This window comes from Hemicordylus capensis, chromosome 6, assembly GCF_027244095.1.
Source record: "Hemicordylus capensis ecotype Gifberg chromosome 6, rHemCap1.1.pri, whole genome shotgun sequence".
Taxonomy (NCBI): domain Eukaryota; kingdom Metazoa; phylum Chordata; class Lepidosauria; order Squamata; family Cordylidae; genus Hemicordylus; species Hemicordylus capensis.
The window spans coordinates 57981343-58003296 of NC_069662.1; the positions used below are offsets into that span (position 1 = coordinate 57981343).

General features: G+C 45.5%; 1 protein-coding gene across 1 annotated transcript; it reads left to right on the top strand.

Annotated features, from left to right (window-relative positions):
- The first annotated feature begins 5437 nt into the window (after nucleotides 1-5437).
- LOC128331328 (leucine-rich repeat-containing protein 37B-like) lies at nucleotides 5438-21218 on the top strand. Its single transcript, XM_053264673.1, has 8 exons — nucleotides 5438-5728; nucleotides 7146-7205; nucleotides 10111-10182; nucleotides 11766-11846; nucleotides 16500-16571; nucleotides 17360-17434; nucleotides 18914-19032; nucleotides 21214-21218. The coding sequence occupies exons 1-8, from the start codon at nucleotides 5448-5450 to the stop codon at nucleotides 21216-21218; spliced, it is 765 nt and encodes a 254-aa protein (XP_053120648.1). The 5' UTR covers nucleotides 5438-5447.
- Nucleotides 21219-21954: the final 736 nt, after the last annotated feature.

Here is a 21954-nt window from a genome sequence, read left to right on the forward strand (position 1 = left end):
GGACAAAAGGTGGCACACAACAACACACAGAGAGAGCAGAGAGACAGACACACACTAATATGACACACAGTCAGGGACTCACAGCAGACACCAGCAGCAAAAGAGCAAGGTCTCAGAGATGATCCCACAACTGCAGCCAAGAGAAGTTTCTAGGCAAGAGGCTTGGGTTTATATAGGTTTGAAATTCCCTCCTTTGGAAGCCCCCACCTTTGCACTCCCCCCACGGCCAACAGGGTGCCAGCTCTCAACAGTGCAACAGCCAAGCAGCCTACCAGACCAAAGGACTCATTCTGGCCAATCAAAGGATCAACAGCGCAGTCAATACAATGCCTGAAAATAGCATCACAAAATGGATGCCAGGAGCAAAAGTTTCAGGAATGAGCCACAAAATGGAGGACACACACCAAACTTCACAGAGACACTGAAAACAGTCCATAGAAGCCTCTGGCACTCCCGAACCGGTTCGGAAAATCCGAACCGGCTCAGATCCGAACCGGCTTGGATTCGGTCCGGATCGGTCTCAAAAGGGCCCGATTTGGTCCGGGATCGAACCGCCGAATCTGAACCGGTTCAGAACGAACCAGTTCAGATCCGAACCGATCCACACATCCCTAGAGGCGACTTGCCATCCAGAAATGCATGGTGATGAAGGCCAAGGGCAGCAAATTGTGGGCTAAGGCATTCTTAATCCCGATGGGATGGCTCCCCCATGAGGCAAGGTGAGGTGACAGCCTCAGGTGGCACTTATACCATAGGGTGGCAAGTGTAGGCACCCTGCCCCTCTGCAGGTGTAGTCTCATCTGCCTGCTACCACCGCCTCCCACCAGCTCCTCTACACTCTGTCACCCTCCTTTTGTGTGTCCTCCCATTTATCCTGGCTCCACTCCTGATGCAGACAGTGGTCTCTACCTCTTCTCCATTGCCCAGCTGCCTTATCTTTTATTTATTTATTTTATTTATTTTTACATTTATATCCTGCTCTTCCTCCAAGCAGCTCATCATGGTGTACATGCTGATTTTTATCCTCACAACAACCTTGCGAGGTAGTTTAGGATACATGAGAGATACATGACAGGCCCAGAGTCACCCACTGAGTTTCATGGTGGAATGGGGATTCAAACTCGGGTCTTCCTGGTCCTAGTCCAACACTCTAAACACTACACTATGTTGGCTCTTCTGGGCATGTCACTGTTTTAAATTGCAAGTCAGGAGTGGAGAAAGAGAAAATGGTGCTTCTAGCATAGGGTGGTGGCCTCTCCTCATTGCTTCTGCTTTGCTAGATACAGTAGCTGCTTCTCTCCCTCCACCCCCATCGGCAGGGGAGACTTGTGCATAAGAAGAAGAGAACAAGAAGGAAACTGATCCAGCTACTCGAGCAAGAGAAGCAGTGGCAATAAAGAGTTGGAAGCCTACTCTGTGAAGAGCAGACACAGCCTGAGGCGGTGAGCAAGCTTTTCTAAGCAGAACAACTAGCCTTCCCCCGTTCAAACTAACAGGAGGAGGGGAGATTTTGAGGGGCTGGTTTAAGGGATAAATCCTAATCTCTCTGTGTGTGATTTGCCAGAGCTAGCATTTGCCAAGGCTAGCAAACTCCAATGTTTTTGTTTGTCCCTGCCTGGAGGGGGCGGAGTCAGCTAGGACTGTGGGTGGCCCCACTTTCCTTTGACATTCCTTTGACCCACCTTCTGTGTCTCAGTTGGAAGTCTACTCTCTACATAAGAGGTGAAGGCCCAAGAACATAGCGAACAGAGCATAGTGAACAGGGATAGCAAACAGGACAGTGGAGTTTTGCAGGAGGTTAGCGGAAAGTGTGCGGGGGAGCCTGGAACAAGCCCCTGTGATCACAAGGAGCCCGGTGGAGAAGAGAATGTAAGTATAAATCTCTTCATCATATTCTTGAGAAAGGCTGTTTGGACAGTTACATAGCCAACCATTACAGCTGAGACCTGAGAGCCAGCGTGGTGTAGTGGTTAGAGTGCTGGACTAGGACCGGGGAGACCCGAGTTCAAATCCCCATACAGCCATGATACTAGCTGGGTGACTCTGGGCCAGTCACTTCTCTCTCAACCTAACCTACTTCACAGGGTTGTTGTGAGAAGAAACTCAAGTATGTAGTACACCACTCTGGGCTCCTTGGAGGAAGAGCGGGATATAAATGTAAATAAATAAATAAATAAACTATCTCTAAATACTGTAAACAGACAACAAAACCAGTATGAAGATAGAAAGTCAGCAGGGGAGGGGGCACTTCCCAGTGTATTGCACAGAGTGCCACATGTATGACTATTTGCCCCATGGGCAGAAGTCATGGGTGTGTGCTCGGTGCAATGAGCTCCTGGCTCTCAGGGAACAAATTTGTTCCCTTGAGATCAAGGTGGTGAATCTGGAGAAGGTCAGAGAGACGGAGAGGCATGCGGACGAGACTTTCAGGGATGTGGTAGAGGCATCCCACTCCAGGGCTGATAGCTCCTCTGCTGTCAGGGAGAATGAAGGTCTCTGGCAAGGAAGACATTGGTCTGAGGAAGAGGGAAATGCTCCTTTAGGAGGGAACCCTTCATTGGAAGATGAGCTCATATCCTCTCGCACAGGGGATACTCCTCCGGGGGCGGGGGTCTCCTTGTAGTGGGTGATTCAATCTTTAGCGGTATAGGGAGATGGGGTTGTGACTGTGTGTTGACTGCACGGTGACTTGCCTGCCCGGTGCGAAGGTTGCGGACATCACGCAGCGCCTAGATAAGCTGTTAGGCAGTGGAGAGTTTCAGAGTATAGGTGCTTATATGCCAATGCCAGAAGCCTCCGAGCCAAGATGGGTGAGCTGGAGTGCTTGGTTGCTAATGCAGAAATATATATAATGGGCATAACAGAACCGTGAGAATCAGTGGGACATTATTATCCCTGGATATAAACTCTATAGAAAGGAAAGGGAAATGATGAGTATGGTGAAAAGAAAAATGAAAGGGAAAATCAGGAGAGTCACTTCCCTCCAGAATCCATGGAGTTTGCTCAAAACCACAAATACTAGAAGCCCAGTTAGACTGTATACCCAAAAGGAGGAAAGGTACCACTAAGTCCAGGAGGATGCCAGCATGGCTAACAGGTTTATTATTATTATTATTATTATTATTATTATTATTATTATTTACATTTATATCCCGCTCTTCCTCCAAGGAGCCCAGAGTGGTGTACTACATACTTGAGTTTCTCTTTCACAACAACCCTGTGAAGTAGGTTAGGCTGAGAGAGAAGTGACTGGCCCAGAGTCACCCAGCTAGTTTCATGGCTGAATGGGGATATGAACCCGGGTCTCAGTCCTAGTCCAGCGCTCTAACCACTACACCACACGTGCTCTGGCGCTGGCTCCACCCAGCTACCATCATGGAAGCCATAAAAGGGAACAAGGCTTCCTTCTGAAATTGGACGGCCTGTCCAAACGAAGAGGACAGAAAGGAACACAAACTCTGGCAAAAGAACTGCAAGGTGACAATAAGGGAGGCAAAAAGAGAGTTTAAGGAACATTTAGCTAAAAGTATCAAGAGGAACAGCAAAAACTTCTTTAAATACATCAGAAGCAGGAAACCTTGTGTCCTATCTAGTTGGACTCTGGATTGTAAGCCTGAGATCAGGGCATGTGTCTTCTTTTTGCTGAATGTAGAACACCAAATAGCTGTTATGGACTCTTTAGAAAGACTAAGATAAAAATCATCATTGAATTCCAAATCTTTAATAAAGGTGAGGAATGTTACAAAATAATAAGCAAAAGGATTTTGCTTTTAAATATTCATTTGTTAAAACTTGGCCTTCTTAACTTGTCTGTTTCAGAGAATGAGAAAGTGGCAGTGGAGTATAGCTCTCCCCAGGAAGACCCCATTGACTGTTTAACAGAAGAGGAACTGAAAGGTCTCATCCAGGTAAATTGAAGCCTAATCTCACGTATTCGCAGATGAGCCTCATGTTGCTATGATCTAGCAAGCGCAGCTCTTGAACATCTTCGCTTGATGAGTTGGAAGGCGTGACTAGGGAATGAGCATTCTCTCTCCTTTGAATGCATGGACCTTTCAATTAAATGAGCTACCTGTATGTTTATGTCAGGTGCTTAGACCAAGGACGGACAGGTTCCTCAGGGGCAGGTAGATTGAAGATAGCCGGAGCTAGTTGGGCTGAATGTTAGATGCTTGGAGCCACAGAGAGAGGACTCCCTGGTCTCCTGCTGTCAGATCCTGGTGAAATGTGAGTTAACCACAGTGGTTGGACCAGAATTGCCTAGGAAATCGACATTCTCACAACCAGCTTCACAGGGCTCAGCAATCTCAGTTCACCAGGATTATGAGGATGAAGCCCCCAATTTCCTTCCTCCTCAGAACAAGCCTGGCCCAGAAGCCTTTGTAAGAGACCAGGGGTCTCACTTGACCCACTCTGAGGCAGGGAAGCCACCGAGGCAAAGAGCCCCCTACACAGGCTTGGACTTCTGAGATTGGAATGGATGACATTTTGTTCTCAGTCTGTGAAATCTGAGTAACCCAGATGTAGTTCAGACTCCACAGAGTTATAAGCCCTTTCTTTTCTCCCCAGGTGACTGACTGGTCACTCTCACAGCCAAACCCTGAAGGAGAAGAAGAGGTCTTGTCTAAGGAGTCCATGTATTAGGGGGGCACATTTACACCTGTGCTCAGTTTTCCTCTCTGTGCTTTGAAAGGGCACCTGCCCCTTCCTAAGCACTTTATATTATCTGGAAGCTGGTTCTATTGTGTTAAGTGGATTGGGGTGAAAATTTTATGAAATGATACTTCCCTAGCAGATGGCTTAACGTATTTATGTAAATGAAGCTTGGGTTTTCCCTCCCACTCCCCAATTATTCTGTTTTTCTAATAAATGTCTTACTAAAAAGAAAATCAGTTGTGTTTCTTCCATTTAAATGTGAGTTTTCTTTCGATATTGGCCTGGTTATAAGCTGAACTAAATGATGCTGAGTGGACATTTCATGTTTTTGGTTTTGTTGTGTGTTAAGGTTTCTAATCTTAACCAAGTTCCAGTAATATTGTTTCAGTGGTTAACATGCCTGTAGAGATTGAGTTACTATAGAAATCAAATTAATAATGATGATGATGATAAATAAAAATTAATATGATAGAGCTGGGAGAGGTCAAACATCCAGGCAATCCAATCTAATCTCCAATTGTAAGGCAACCACACTAATCACTTTATGCAATCCAGATCCCTGTATGTCAGTCAACAAGTGTTAGTTTCACATTCAGTTCTCCGCAGAGCAAACAGCTCCAAATAGCTCAAGCCCATCAGCTGATTCTCTGTGCATTTGGGCCTCCATTGTTGCCATGGCAGTTCTGTGATGCTCGGAGTTCTGATAAAATGATGTTGCCACTGAGGAACACTCAGACTGTGCAGACACCGGTTTATGTCCAACCGACGTCAGCTATCAAAAGAGGCACGAAATGGCACAACTTGTACAAGTGTCACAAGTGCCACAAATGGCAGAAATGGATATGCTCTATAGTATGGGCCCTGCTGCCAGTGTCCCAACTGTTCATTTTGTTTTAATGATCTTTTTGCAGTTATTTATGCGAGTTGGGCACCACAGCCATAAGTTGGGTGCAGCAGCCATAGGGAATTGTTCAAACCCATGCCGTATCACAATGGAAGTCCTCAAACTTTGGAGAGTCACCAGTCCTTCTGGACTCCACCGTGTGCCCGTTCCCAAAGCGATGTCCTTTTTGTGAGTACTTAAACCCCACTTCCAGAACTCTGAGGATAGAACCCTTTTAGGAAGAGCCTTTCATTAGGAGTGATGTAGGTGGGATAAGATATTTCTTATTTCGAGGTAGCTTGGCTGATGCCTTTTTAAAATAAATTAATACCCCTCTTTTCTGCCAAAGGAAGCAGAGCAGTTTACACCTAAATAATAACAATTTCAAAAAGGAAAGAAATGGGAATCGCAGGATAAATGGTATGAACCACAAAAACAGCCATAGATGGGGAAGGGGAGCCAAAGGGCTGGGGAAAACAGGGAGCCCAGTGCTCTGTTTACAAGGGGAAAACTGACCCAATGCCTAAATCGAGGGGTTCCCACCCTTGGGACCCCAGATGTTGTCTCCCATCGTCCCCAGGCCACCATGGTGAAGGCCATTATGGCCAACACAATGGAGTTGTAGTCAAACAACATCTAGAGACCTAAGGGTGGAAACTCTTGGCACAGATGACCTTCCTCAAGAGGAATCCAGGGGCTGTTAGAGGCTGGTGGAAACACATAAGACGCACAGAAGCACAAAGACAAACTTGGTCTGACACTTGGGAATCACCACTTGAAGGCATCCCACTTAGGAATATCTATTTCAACTTCATTCCCTTGTCCCCCTCCGTTCCCCCCCCCCCAGGGATTCAACAGGGAATTCCATTGGAAAACAAAGCTGGACTGTTGGGAGAGCTCCTTTTATGTTCTCAACAATTTTGTACGTTAACCATGATAAATTTTGCTAAACCTAAGTGGGTAGATCGCTCAGAACTAATATTTTCTTGCCAGAATGCTGAGGAGATGACTAGATCGACATTTGCCCAGGAGATTGATACAGTTTTCAAAGCATGGGCAACACAGAGAGTTTGAGCTTGGGGTGGGGGAGACATTTGGTAATACAATAAGAATGAATGCAGAATATACTTAAATCTCTTTTGTCATTTTGATTAGATATACAGGTCCATTCAGAATGGGGAAGGGGGTAGGGACTTCAAGATGAGATGGAGAAGCTTAAATCTCAGATTTTGTGTGCGGTGTTATTATGTAAGCATGCAATTTCCAAGACCCCAAATATATGGATGGGTCGTAAAGATTTGTCATCACAATTCCGCAAAGGAGATTGATACCTGTAAGCAGCCTTCTGCACGCGTCATTGACATGGAAGGAGGTGTGCATTCACACTGTGGCACTCCTTCAGGCTGGATATTGAACTGGCTAGATCCCTTTTGTCGTCTGTGAAAGGGGATGCACATCTCTGTCCAGATTTGTTGCTCATGACTGCAGCTGGACTGGAATTTGAGTGCAGGTGAAAGTATCATGCTTATGCCCAATCCCTTAAGACAGAAAGAGAGGCTGTGATCCTGTCTGTGTGATGTTCTCAAACTTTCCTTCACCTCTCCAGGTCTTTCAATGGCAACAGTTTGAGCAAACTTCAGGAGGGCTCACTTTCACGTACGCATCGGTAAGTACTCATTTCTGGGAGTACTGTGATTGCTGACTCTCTGGGTCAAAACTGCGCACCCATATGTGATTTCCTTCCCAGAGTAAATGGCGGCAGGGCAGATTTTTGTCAGCATAGGGGGCATGGGCTAAGCCCCCTCCCTCACTGTGGTCTTGATCCAGATCAGGACACAGCTATTTCAGATGTCCTGATAAGGTTCTTATCGAACCTATTCTGGCACTCGGTCGAGTCTTGCAGTAAAGTGGCTAATATGTTGACTCTACTTATGGAGACCAAAGATGGCCAACTGGAACTGTTGCCAGTTCCCAGGGCAATTTTTACGTGGCCTTACAATATTTTCATCATGATAAAAGGTTTGCTGACAGTTTCCTGCATAACGTAAATAACAATCTTTTCAACTCATAAGAAACAGAACTCTTCTATGCAATTACATCTGTCTCTGATCTTGGATGTAGCATGTCTAGAACACATTAGTAGCTGACATACTGCACAAGGTGATATGTGCTTTGCCGTGTAATGTTTGAGCAGTTTCACAAGAGCACTGCTTCACTAAATGCAAGAATTGTGCAAACAGGGTTGTGCAATTGACAACCATTCTTTCCACTTTGTGCAACTACCTTTGTGCAGTTCTTGTGTGCATGAATGTTACATTGCCAAGCGTTATGTTGCAACATTGTGTCTGAATGCATCGGTTTCATATCTAGGGAGCCTTTTCTGCTAGATGACACCAGCTTTATTTTGGAGCCTGCCCACTCATGATGGGATCAGGTTGTGCAGGAAAATATACTCCAACTTTCATATTTTCCCCGGCCATACTGACCACCACCTGGGGAATAGATTGGCCCTTGAGAAGACAGAAGTTGGCCCCTTCCAGCTTAGACAGGGCAATCCTGCATTGTAGAACTCTGGATTTCCATCTAGAAAATGCAGCTCTGGCACAAACGAACTGTTTGACCTTGGGCAAGTTACTCTTGCCTTTGCTTTTCCTGCTAGTTAAAATGGACTCAGCAAATGGGATTGCCAGTGACCCACCCTGACATGGTCATCATGAGGGTAAATGAGATTATACATACCATACCAATTATGAATGATTAACACTAAACTTCTTTGTGGGTGTAAACCAAACTGTCGCTTAGTGTGGATTTCTAGAATGAAATTGTATGGCTCTAGAACTTCAAACAAACAAAAACAAAACAAAAAACTATTAACGTTCCAGTCTTTCTTTCTTTTTAAAGTTTATTTAGAATTTTGTTCTATTGATTTCAGTGGAAATTCCAAATAAGGTATGGTTAAGATCTCAACCCAAACATAGATGATTACAGTTGCCAAGAACCAACTGAAGAATTGTGAGCTATTGGGGATGTCCTATATATGTTGGGGAGCTGGCTAATTGTGGGAGGCCGAGAGAGATTATTATCTCTTTTTCTCATCGCAACCCAAATTGCAGCCACTTCCCTTTAGTTCCTTTGTAATTGCTAACATCAGCCCTCCTGACAGTCAGGCATGCCTCGCTCTATTTGAAATCAGTGGGTCTAACTGTACTGCACATGATATCTGAGAGAGTGGCCAGCTTTCTTAGTGGCCCTTGCTCTTATGCCTTTAACAGTGCTTGCTCTGCTGACCTTGCAGGTAATGATATTTGTCTCCATGCCATTAAATGCTTCACCTGCTAATTTCTGCAGACCAAGCTGCTATTACGAGTATGAGAGGGGGCCAAGCAGTTTTTTTTCTTTCTGGTCAGTTGGCAGTGAGGATTTCAACACTACTGAGGTGTGCAAATCGTTTTATTTGGATGGAGGCTACAGAGCAGAATTGAAACAAACTCGGGGAGAATTACATTCTCACGCCAGGCTCCCAAGTTTCTAGCAATGCCTTGTTTGCTGAGCCTCAAAGCCAAACTGGACACCCATACATGCAGTTCTGAGCAGGAGCATGGAAGATCTGTTCAGTTTGGGGTTGTGTAGATTGTTGGAAGTTAAAGGACTTTGCGCTGTCTCTTTGTCTCAGACAGTGGAGGACAGACTAGTAAGTCAGAGGGCTAGAGCGTCAAGACATTGGTCATCCCTTCTCCACTGCTCTGACACTATCCCTTTGAAATGTAGATTGCTACTCTTAGGGACTAACTTCCTTTCTCTCTCTCTCTCTTCCCTACCTGCCCTTCTACCTTGCAACATGGCAAGCCTCTCTCCCTGTACCATGTGTGCAGAGAAGATGCAGAATCCATCTGCATCCAGCTAGATAGATAGATTAGAGATCTTAACTCCTCACTTTCCTATCTAGAATGGAGTTCCTTAATAAATGCCTTTTATATTGATTTGAAACTATGAATTGGCTCCAGGTTACTTTACTCTCAGCATACACGCATGCCTAACTAAATTTCTGCTGTGTTGTGCCTCTGTGCACTCTGCTCTAATGAGAAAGGGATTCTCTCACCACAGAGAATTTCCAACACAGTAGCGGCTCGTGAGCGGGCCGCGGGGGGCGGCGGGAGGCATCTTTAAGGGAAAAGGAAGTTGCTGCTTTCCTCGGCAGCATGCCTCCCAGCAGCCCCTGCAGTGGGGAATCGTCACCACCACTCACCTGGCTAATGGCGGGGCTCGGCTCCCTTTATGCCAGGTGAGTGGCGGCGGTGATTCCCCGCTGCAGGGGCTGCTGGGAGGCACGCTGTGGAGATAAGCAGCGACTTTCTTCCCCCTTAAAGATGCCTCCCGCCCCCCCCGCCCCCCCAAGCGGCGCTTCACGAGCCACTACTGGTAGATTCTTGACCTCTATTAAAGCTGACCAGTCCAGGCCAGTGGCAGTGGATGAGAAAAGACAAAACAGATGAGCTGAGGGAGAAAGGTGGAGCTGGACACACCTTTGTAGCCTCCCTAGTTTAATCATTGCTATGTGCTCTTTTAAACAGGGACTTGTCAAGTAATGCAATCCAGACCATTGAGATGAATTCACGTGAAGCTGTCCCGTTTGTGCAGCTTATGTAAGTCATTAAGCATAAAGACAAAAAATGGGGATGGGATGGGGGAGCACAGATGGATTAGGTTTCCACCCTGAGGCTCTGGGCCTCCATCTCCCAAGCTTCTGCCCTAGAAGCAGTTTCCCCCCCCACAACCATTTCTAAAACGACGAGGGTTCTGGGGGTCAGGCCTGCTGCTAGGGGCCACAGTTTCTAAGTGTGGATGCTTTGGCCCATAATTCCGGGTCTGTATGGGGTTGGGTTACTCACTGCTGAGTGATGCTGTGTACTGTGCATGTGCTTCTTTATCATGATTTTACATTTTCCTGGACTGCGCTCAGAGTTCTAAAAGCAAGGCTGAGTCAGATCTCAGTCCTGGAATCTATTCTCATATGTGATGCCTTGTTTACAGAAATCTCTCTGCGAGAAGGCTCACTTGGTACCTGGTCTGGTGGTAGCAAGCATGACTTGTCCCCTTTAGCTAAGCAGGGTTGGGTATGAATGGGAGACTAGAAGTGTGTGCACTGTAAGATATTCCACTCAGGGGATGGAGCCGCTCTGGGAAGAGCAGAAGGTTCCAAGTTCCCACCCCGGCATCTCCAAGAGAGGGTGAGAGAGATTCCTGCCTGCAACCTTGGAGAAGCTGCTGCAAGTCTGTGTAGACAATACTAAGCTAGATAGACCACTGGTCTGACTCAGTATATCGCAGCTTCCTATGTTCCTTGTCCTTTAGCCACCAGGCAAAGACCTTTATGTTTTCCAAGGCCTTTTGAAATAACAGCTGACTTGTTTTTAGCCTGCCTAGTTCTGAAATTTTATTTTATTTGTATATTTATATCTCGCTCTTTCCCTAAGAAGCCCAGAGCAGTATACATGGTAATGTTTATCCTCCCAACAACCCTGTGAGGTAGGTTAGACTGAGGGAAAAGTGACTGGCCCAGAATCACCCAGTGAGTTTCATGGCTGAACAGGGATTTGAACCCAGGTCCCTCCAGTCCGAGTCCAGGGCTTTAACCACTGCACTACACTGGCTCTCCCACTTCACTGCTTTAATCTTGTGGGTTTTTTTCCCCCCTGCTGTGTTTAAATTGTTTTATTCATTGTAACTGCTGCCTTGAAAACATCTTTTTGTGGAAGATGTTATACATTTAACTAACGAACTACTCTTAGTGCCAGAGCTGAGCCCTGGGGAATGGGAAGTCATACCAAAGTGTTGCTGAGCATCTGTAGAAGGCAGGGCTTCCCGTGAGCCCAAGATTGCCAGAGTCCGAGAGCCTGGCTTCCAGGCCAGCTTAAACAATGGCCCTCTTCTTCATCTTAGAAATAGGCACTGGAGCTTCAGACAGGAGATGAATGAGCACGACTAGCTGAGGGAGTTAGGAAAGGGTCTTTGGACAGAAGAGTTGAGAAGGCCAGGTGCCCCACTGGAAAGGACACCACCCTCATACTTTGCTGCAGGGGCTTCATGTAGCAATTTGACCTCTACCATCAGACAGGAATATCAAAGGAAAGATAGTTTTTCCTATCCCATCTACCTTTTTAAAAATATTAAAATGTAATGCTTATTTTGTACACTGCAAAATCCTGTGCACAATGCTTGTTTCCAGAGACCTCAGCGGCAATCTTATTGAGAAGCTCACTCCTGGGGCATTCGAGGCCCGGCATGGAATGCAGTTTTTGCTCAAGATGTAAGTGAATGCAAATGTGAAAATAGCCAATCTGTTAAATAAGGTACTTTGTTGGACCCCAGGTAGGGTTCACCCCCTCCCCCCAACTCTCTTGAATGGCAGAGTTCAACCTTAGAAGATGTAGCATATGGCTCTATCTATCTATCTATCTATCTATCTATCTATCTATCTATCATATTTTTATACTGCCTGATATGTATCTCTCCTGGTGTACAGCGATGAGATAGATAGGTAGAGATATGTAAATCTCTAGGCGGTGTATAATGAAAAGAGGGCCTCTGAACTTGTGCGGGGAGCAGCTCTCTTGCCACTCAGTAACCACAGTCTGCCTGGATATATGGGAGGTTAAAGAAAAGGGTTTTTCAGTCAGAAGCTACAGCTTGGAAGGAGGCTTCCTCCAGTGCTTCTCTCTTTTGAGAAGTTATTAACCGCTGATGCCAGGGCTGGAAACCTAGGCTCGAAAATGATGCGTCAAAACCTGCGATGTGGGTATGTAGGCATCAGCTCAGAAGGAGATTGACTAAGCATCTGGCCCAGGGATGTAGCCACCATTGGACAAGGAGAGACCAATGTCCCTGTGCCACTGTGTCTGGGGCCACCACGGTGTCCCCCACCCCCTCTTACACCTAGCCAGTGAATGAAACTCTCGTTCCGAGCGAGAGAGAGAGGAAGAAAGCATCCATTTGGCGAACAAAGTGCTGGCTGGGAGCAGAGAAGGCACCGCATGTCCCCCCTAGCCACATGCCCCCCCTTCCCAGAGCTAGCATGTTCCCTGTGTCGGTGTGCATCTGACGCTGATACAGGGGGCATGGCTGGCACATGTGCAAGGGCAGCAGCCTGTCCCCGAGCCACCAGCAAGCCTCCAGCTCGAGTGATCTGGCCAACACTGATCAAATCTAGGGAGGATGTAGCTCATACAAGGCTCTTGCCTGTCTGTGGGCCTGTGTGGTGTGCCTGGCGGGCTTTCAGTCCTCAAAAGTCACTAGCTCACAAACACATTGCTGGTCCACCTACCCACACACACCTTGGGCTAAACCACATGACGCGGCAGGAAAATGACTTGACTAGCAAGCCCTCCTGTCTTCTACCAAAGACGAGCACAGGGCTCTGTGGCCTCCAGGAGTCAACACCGACTCAACAGCACAGTTGACATGTTTGTTTGGTCCTGGGGTGTTTGCTTTTTATTATCTAATGAGCACCTGGGAGTGGGAGTGGGGCTGGTCTAGAAATGGATCATTACGTTGGGGGTGGGGTGGGGGGGCTTCTAACCCTTTAGCCCCACTACAGTCCCAATCTGGATTGGGCTATACACACACAAACACACACATGGGATTTGCCTCCCAGTGTCTCTGAAGATACCGAGGAGAGACGGTTGATCTGCACAGTGCATCTAATTGGGGCACGACAACATACTGTATCTTGGACTAGCCTGCCATTTGTAACCTGCTGGCAGTGGTAGATTAACACATAGGCAAAGAAGGCACTTGCCTACAGCGGCAAATTTTGAGGAGTAGCATTACTCCTCAAGTGACATTACTCTGCCACTTGCATTTGGGGGGCAGGGGAAAGTTGAATCTACTTTGAAAACTTGTTATACCGCCGCTGTCCGAAGGCAGCGAGAGCTCCTAGTGGGCCCGCCTGCCTCCCAAATCACGACAGGTCATCAGGCCGTCTTCGTACATGCATGTGGCAGGATGGTGGTGGAGATGGCGGTGAGAGCTCCTCCCACAGGCCCACCTACCTCTCAAATGACAGGTCGGGTTTGGGGGCCTCTCTGCACACATGCACACAAGGCCTGAAATGGGCTGAAAACATTTTAAAAGTAGATTTAATCCCCCCCCCAAGCCCTTTACTTGTAAAGGGGAACCCTTCTTGGGACGGAAAATCTATGGTCCCCTATGGGCGGCAAATAGCTTCATCCGCCCCCAGCCCAGATGACTTAAATGGACCTCTCAGTTAAATGAACGTGTTACTAACCACTTCAAGACTGAGGCTTGCATGCAATACCGTGCTAAGATGACAGATGCTACAGATAGTCCTATTTTAATGGAAAATTATAATAATCTAGTATGCTCTTTTTACCCAATTTTAACTGCTAACAATTCTAAAAACACTAAGCCCCGTGCTGGATTTTCCCAGCCGTGGTTTGATTACGAATGCCGTGCAGCAAAAACGGATCTTATTAACTCTTACAATCTTTATCGATCTAACTCTAATCAGGTCACTTCTCAAGATCTGATTGTTAAAAAAAGATTTTATAAAATTTTACTTGCAAAAAAAAAAAGGGAGGCCAAAAGGCTAGATTGGCAGCGTCTTATCTGTGCCGCACAGGCTAAAAACGTGTCTTTGTTTTGGTCTTTGGTATCATTCTCTTCTAAATTCAGACCTTCCCCGCCATCTTTTTATATACCTGTTGGAGAATGGACTGAATATTTCCGTGCTCTATATGCTAGAGAGGGAGCAACTACAACATTTTTACAAATAGAACAGGAACTGGACCCTAACTTATTAGCTGAGTGGACCCCAGTAACATGTACAGAGATTGCTTCAATAGTGAATCAGTTTAAAACTGGTAAGGCCCCCGGCTCAGATAATTTGCCGGTAGAGGCCATCAAGAATAATATGGATTGGTGGCTGCCGGTATTCGCCTCTCTGTTTACAGCAATTGATCAGACGACCTCGCCCCCTAGTGAATGGGGATTGGCAATTGTAATTCCTATATATAAGAGAGGCCAAAGACATTTGCCATCTAATTATCGCCCTATCAGCCTTCTTAATGTTATTGGCAAAATGTATGCATTTCACCTACTTAATAAATTCCAGGATTGGATGGACAAAGAGCAGGTGCTGGCTGATGAGCAGGCAGGCTTTAGGGCCAATCATTCTACTATTGAGCATGCTTTAGTCTTACAACATCTAGCGGAGAAATATTCTAATCTACCCCATTCCACTCTTTTTGCTGCCTTTGTGGATTTTAAATCAGCATTCGACTCCATATCCAGAGATAAATTATGGGAGAGACTGTTTAACTCCTCTATTGATCGACGTCTGCTACTTTTAATATATAAACTTCACAAGAACTCACGTCTGAAGGTTCGATGTAGCTCAGCTGGAATCCTCACTAAAGTAATTCCTACCTTTCGAGGAGTGAGGCAAGGCTGTATACTTGCCCCAGCTCTTTTCAATTATTATATTGACCCCATTGTGGATATTATTACTAATCCATCTTTCCATCCACCTAAATTGGCCAGTAGACAGGTTAATATTTTGCTTGATGCAGATGATGCAGTAATTTTATCTCGGACTCCTGTCGGCCTCCGTAGAGCGCTTTGCTCTCTGGCTAATTTTTGCCATGAATACGCTCTGGAAATCAATTATAGCAAGACCAAAATTATGGCCTTTGCTAAACACCCAAAGACCTTGAAATGGTCTTTGGCTGGACATAAACTAGAACAGGTTAAGACCTTTAAATATCTAGGGGTTGTTTTCCAGGCCTCTACGAAACGCCAAGCACATCTGCAATATGTTACCCAAAATGCATGTAAATCGGCATTGGCCATCCAATCATATTTCCACCAAGATGGGGCTCAATTTGTACCAGCTGCCCTTAAGTTATTTACAGCTAAAGCCTGATCTCGGTTGCTTTATGGGTCGCAGTTGGGCCCATATACTAACTGCACTCCACTAGAGATAGTTCAGACAAACTTTCTGAGATCTATTCTACAGATCCCTAGATGTGTTCCCAATGTAATATTGAGGATGGAAACTGGCATGCCTAAGATGGAAGCCTGGATGTGGTTTTCCATTCTCAGCTTCTGGTTGAGATTGTCTTTCTTTTCTACAGGCCTTGCTCACTTAATTTTTATTGATAAATTTAATTCTAGCTGGAAGCAGTCAATATCTCGCCAAATAAGTTTATATGGCTTTAGCATGGATGGTCTATTAGAAATGGGTTTTTGTCAAGCGTGACTGATATTAAAGCAGCGGATCTATGATATGGAAATGCAGACTGATCGATCTTTAATTCTAAAGAAGTTTTCCTAGGTTTACAAATGTATAATACTAAACCTGCGAATTACCTGGGTAAGATTACTATCACTAAATATCACAGGATGTTTACATTGGCCAGATTTAATGTGCTACCTTCAGCTGAATTAGAAGGTAAATTTAGAGGGATCCCAAAAGAACAAAGACTATGTCCTTGTGGCTCTGGAGAACAGGAGTCTATCTTTCATATCTTACTCCGCTGTCTTTTTTATAGGGACTTATGAACTTGTTATATTTCCTCCTTACTGACTGATTTCCCAGGGCATACAGATGCATTTTACGTCAACTATCTGCTCTCAGATCAGAAGGAGGAAGTAACATTTAAAGTTGCTAAGTTCTGTGAGGCAGCTAAGAAGGCTAGACAACAGATGGTAAATCAGATTATGCTAACGGGAAATTGCTGATTAGGATGAGTCCATGATCCTGATTATATTATGTATATATTATTACTATATTACGTGTATTATTATGTAAGTAAATTTTGGTCTATGACCGTAAATAAACATGACTTGACTTGACTTGGCTTCATCCGCCCCTGCCTCCTGGAGCTCCTTCCTGCATTTTGCTAAGCTTGTAACCAATGGGTCTAATTCCTCCCCACTGCAGGGTTCTCAACCATCATCCGCTGAAAGTCATTGATGATGCCAGTTTTTACAGGCTTCCCTCACTGAAGCTTCTGTAAGTACCAGAAATGAATTCGTTATTACCATGATCACTGATTTTTCTGCATCTTGGACAGACACTCCTCTTCAGGGCCACTGTGTGGTCCAGAAGAACTCATCAGACCTTTCCCATATTTTTTTGTCATGGTAAAATCTGAGGGTACATTTCTGACTATGTGAAAGTGCCTCTGAGTATATGCAGGGTATACGGCACATCCCTGTATCCTGTTTTTAATGCAGGGCTTCAACTCTAAAATGTATGAAATAATAATAATAATAATAATAATAATAATAATAATAAAAAATAAAGAGAGTTTCTTGAAGTATGTGCAGATTGCCAAGTTTGTTTTCAGCCAAGATTTTGTGCCTGGAATATAAGAATTAATGATAATGAATTAAGCGCCTTTGATCATGTGCAGGCTGCTTTTGTGTCATCACCAAATAAATTAGATCAGCCCTCATGCATTTGGTACTGGAGGTCCAGCTTGCTGGTTGGAGGCATGATTTCAGGGCAGGCTGAAGCTGGTTACTCAGTGGTGAAGGAAATACACCCTGCATGTGCTTTGAAGCACTCTTTTCTTTAGTACTGTTGACTAAACAGTACACCAGAGCTAAGCCATGATGCTTTCTCCCTTTTCCATTCTGCCTGATGTGGAATTGTGTGGTTTGAAAGCAGCAAACCCAACAAGCTTCAAGAAATTGGGTCTCCCTAGACATTACTTCTGCTACACCACACTGGCTTTCTCTGTTGGATCTCATGATATCTGGCATTGGCATTGCAAAAACTCTCTGTCCTTATTTCAGAAACCTTAGTTCTACAGAAATGACCCCAAAGATATTAGAGGACCTGCTCCAGACCTCCCAGCAATTGAAGACTCTGTAAGTACTATGTACACCCTTTCCCTTTTGCTGGTTGCCAAACAAGAAAAGAAAAGAGACAACTGGAAACAGGGAGTCAGCCTTGCTCTAACCCACTCCTCCTCCTCCTCCTCCTCCTCCTCCTCAGCCCTCCAAGTAGGTAGATAGGGGCAACTTCAGAGGCTGTAGTTTTTCCTGCGAGGAGGACGGTTTACCAATACTCACACTGCTACCAAGTTGCTAGCCAATCCACACTTCTTGCCCAACATGTTATCAAGTTTTGCTGTGGGAATGGAAGTCATGCTAGAGTGGTAGTTTAGGGAACAGGCATTCCTCAGAAACTTGACAGGAGCTTCTCAGCGAGGTGGTCAGAAGTGACAGACAAGCTTCCCTTAAGCCGGGGGTATAGTGAAGGGGGGGACGCACAGGGACGGAGCGCAGGTACTTCTTACTTGGCTTCTCTGACTGTTGGGGTGTGCATGGCCATGGGGGCTGTCATGGAGAGTGCCTCCACTTCTGAATTTGCAATGACATCACTGCCTGAAGCTTGTCTACCACTACCAAACTTCCCCCTGAAATATGGAGCTACAGGACTGTTGGGTGTGTTCTAAGCTGTACGCTCAGTTTGTGTGGACCAATGGTGAGGGCAACAGCCCTGGACAGCACCCTGTGTGGGTTGAAGGAGTGCAGGAACATTCCCCAGAATCCTCTGCAACACAGAGATGTTGTGTGGCAGATATGCAGGGAGTCTGCAGGAGACAAAAAATCGGAAAAGATTCCCTGATGGTAAAAAGTTTGAAAACCACTTAGCTAAAGTAATGAGTATCTTTGGGCATCATGTTGAGACATCTCCCAGTTGTGTCTTCTCCAGAAATATCTCTTCATTAAAAAAGGGTTCCTTCCTTCTTCTCCTTCACAGGCTGTGTGCTTTCCCTCACCAGCACTCAAACACAAATGGAGTGGGGCCATAGCTTAATGACAGAGCTTTGCACATGCAGGGTCCCAGATTCACTCTCTGGCATTTCCAGTTAAAATCATCTCAGGGAACAGAGCTAGGATAGACCTCCATCTGAAGCACTGAAAAACCATTGCCAGTTAGAGTTAGAAAGCACTGGACTCAAGAGGCCAAGGATTTGCCACAGTATAAAGCAGCTTCGTACTTCTTCGGCAAGAAATAATTTCATCAGAAATTATTATCCCTCACAGCAAAGGGAGAATATTATCTCCCTCACAGCAAAGGGAGGAAGATAATATCTCCCTCACAGCAAAGTCAGCTCAACCTTCATCAGTATATGGAGATGGGAATATCCCTTCATAGGGTAGTTTTGAGTTAGAAACATTTTCTGAAGAGATGTGGGGGATATGTGGAGAGGCCCAAAAGTGTGGGTTGGCATGGCACCCTCTTGGAAGGACTGGATTTGTTGTGGGGGTTGCCAGTTACTGTCCTCTCTGCAAGACATGCCAAGAGACTGTGAGGAGTTCTGTCTTTTCCCTCCACAGCATCTTGCCTAACAAGATATTCTGCTGTCTTTGCCGTATGAAGGATGACATTGAAGTTTTGTCTGATACGATTAAGTTGGACTGCACCGACACATGTACCACAAACGAAACTCTCTGCGGTAGGCCTGCGGTAGTTTATGAAATTCTGTATTGTTTTGAATATTAAAGAGCATTTCACAATTTTCCCTCTAAGCAGGGAAAAAATGTTGCAAAATGAGCTCATCGGCAGAATGTACTAAGAAAGAACACCTCAAATGGCAATGACCCAAACTGCACAAAAATCAAAGTAGGTCTGCAAATGTCTCTTTTTGGAGATGAAATAATTTTTGGACCTTTGCTTTGATTTCTGGAGTCCTTCCCTTGGCCCAAAATATGTATCCTTCCTCCATGATTCTAAGTTGGGCAGAGTGACCTCTGAGAGTGTAAGGGCAATACTTTCTAGAGGCCCTTACTATCCTTTTCTGGGTGGGGGGGGGGGTTTGCGGGAGTTAGCTGCCTGGGACTCTAATTATTTTTCAGCTTCGATTGCCAAACCAGTAAGAGAGCAAGAGTAAGTTCTTTTTACAAAGAGCAAACAAACTTGTTAATACTTACTGAAAAACTGAAGGGCAAACAGACATTAGGGCAGCTCACATGATCGGTCCTTGGGTCAGAGAAGCATCCTACCCATGTTCTGGAACTGTGCGCGCTTCCACTTACTGATGACGTGTCAGTAAAAAACAAGGTTTGGACGGGGAGTGGTGATTTGCTAAGCAATATCTGGGCAGAAGAGCTTCATCCTAACCAGCAGCTGTAACGTAAAGGTAAAGTTGCGCCATTGAGTTGCTGTCGACTCCTGGCGACCACAGAGCCGTGTGGTTTTCTTTGGTAGAATACAGGTGAGGTTTACCATTGCCATCTCCCACGCAGGATGAGATTATGCCTTTCAGCAACTTCCTCTATCGTTGCTGCCCAATATAGGTGTTTCTCATAGTCTGGGAAACATACCAGCAGGAATTCGGACCGGCAACTTTATGCTCACTAGGCAAGTTATTTCCCCACTGCGCCATTAGGTGGCAACCAGCAGCTGTACCCAGCTCTTTAATAAGGTGGTGGTGGGGGGGGGAATCTTCCTCCCCAGCTACTGCTTCCCAGACAATCACTCCCCCCACACTTGCTTTTTACTCACACATGACTGCTCAACGGGAGTGCACACAGCTCCCAAACTTGTGTAGGATGCATCTCCTACCCAAGTACTACCGATGGTGTGAAGTGCCCTATGATCTTACTAATCAATAAGCTGCATCGCTACTAATAATAACTCATAGTCAAATCTTAGTTGTGTGGAGACTGTCAAGCTCCCTGTAATTGACTGCATAACCCTCTAGCTGTCAAGGCACATGTTTCTTGGCTGCTCAGTATCCCTATGCATGATCTACTTCCTTCCACATTGGTCATGCTGCTTGATTCAGCAGTCACATGCGTATTGCTTTTGTTCCACCAGGATCCATGGAACTACAGCCCTGGATCCCCTGGTTAGGGATGTGCGAACCAGTTCGAATTCGAACCAGTTCGAATTCGAACAGGGGTGGTTTGATGGTTTGAATTCAAACCAAACCAGCCATCAGTTTCAAGCTTCAGGTTCAAATTCAAACCAAACGGGGGGTGGTTCTATTCGAACCAGTTCAAACCAGTTTGAACTGGTTTGTAACTCCAAAAGTGGGTGGGGTGGTATCTGGCACCCATGGGTACCTAGCCTCCAAACTCCAAAGCAATCGGACACTCGTATGATTTTTTAATGAATTTTTGAATTTTATTTTTATTTTTTCTCATAGGGTACAAAAGAGTAGGTGAAAAGATGAGGTTGCTCCTTCTACAAACAGCTGCCTCTATTGCAGGGCTGCTCTACTTTGGCCCTCCTCCAGGTGTTGGCCTACAACTCCCATAATCTCTGGCTATTGACCACTGTGGCTGGGGATTATGGGAGTTGTAGTCCAAAACAGCTGGGGGCCTAAATTGAGCAGGCCTGCTCTATGGGCATCTCTGTGTTTTCTCTCTAGACAACATGTGGCGGGCATTGGGTCCAGCAAGCCCAATCTTCCCCACTGCCCCACCCAACAGAGGGCAGGCAAGTGGGTAGAATTTGGTAGCTTGCATTCTCTCTAAGGGCAGTGCCAGTAGTCCAATCCTTCTCACCATCAGAGAGAGAGAGAGAGAGAGAGAGAGAGAGAGAGAGAGAGAGAGAGAGAGAGAGAGAGAGAGAGAGAGAGAGAGAGCCACCTGCCATCTCTTTCCCAGTTGCTCATTCTGTCTCTCAACAGCATAGTGGGGAAGATGGTTTTCTCTCTGGGTAGGGAGAGGGCAGGACAGTGGTCAAAGAAATCAGAGAGACCAGGGGTAGGGGTGTGCACAAAACCAATTTGCCCGGTTTGGTTCGAATTCGAACCAGGTTTGAACCAGGAGGGGGAGGTTCGGTTTTGGTTTTGCTTGAACCTCCCCCAGTTCAGTTTGAATTTGAACCATTTTGAACTGTTTTGAACTGGTTCAAACCTCCAAAAGAGGGTAGGGTGGTATCTGGCACCCATGGAGACCTGCCACCCAAACCCCAAAGCAATCGGACATTCGTGCGATTTTTAATGAATTTTTGAATTTTATTTTTACTTTTTTCTCTTAGGGTATAATGGGACTCGAACCAAACCATTATTCCCCATTGTGGAGCACCCAAGGGTTCCAAAAACCACCCAAACCCCAAAGCAATCGGACACTCCTACGATTTTTTATGAATATTTGAAATATATACATCCCCCCCCACTCTATCTCTTTCTTTAGCCTCATTTAAGATTTCTTTACTTCATGAGCTGAGCTTCAGTGAGGAGGGGCATTTTAAAATCTTGTCTCTGGGCCCACTCCAACCTTGCTACACCCCTGGTTAAAGAGCATTTCACAATTTTCCCTCTAAGCAGAAAAAGAAATGTTGCAAAATGAGCTCATTGGCAGAATGTACTAATAAAGAACACCTCACATGGCAATGACCATAACTGCATAAAATTCAAAGCAGATCT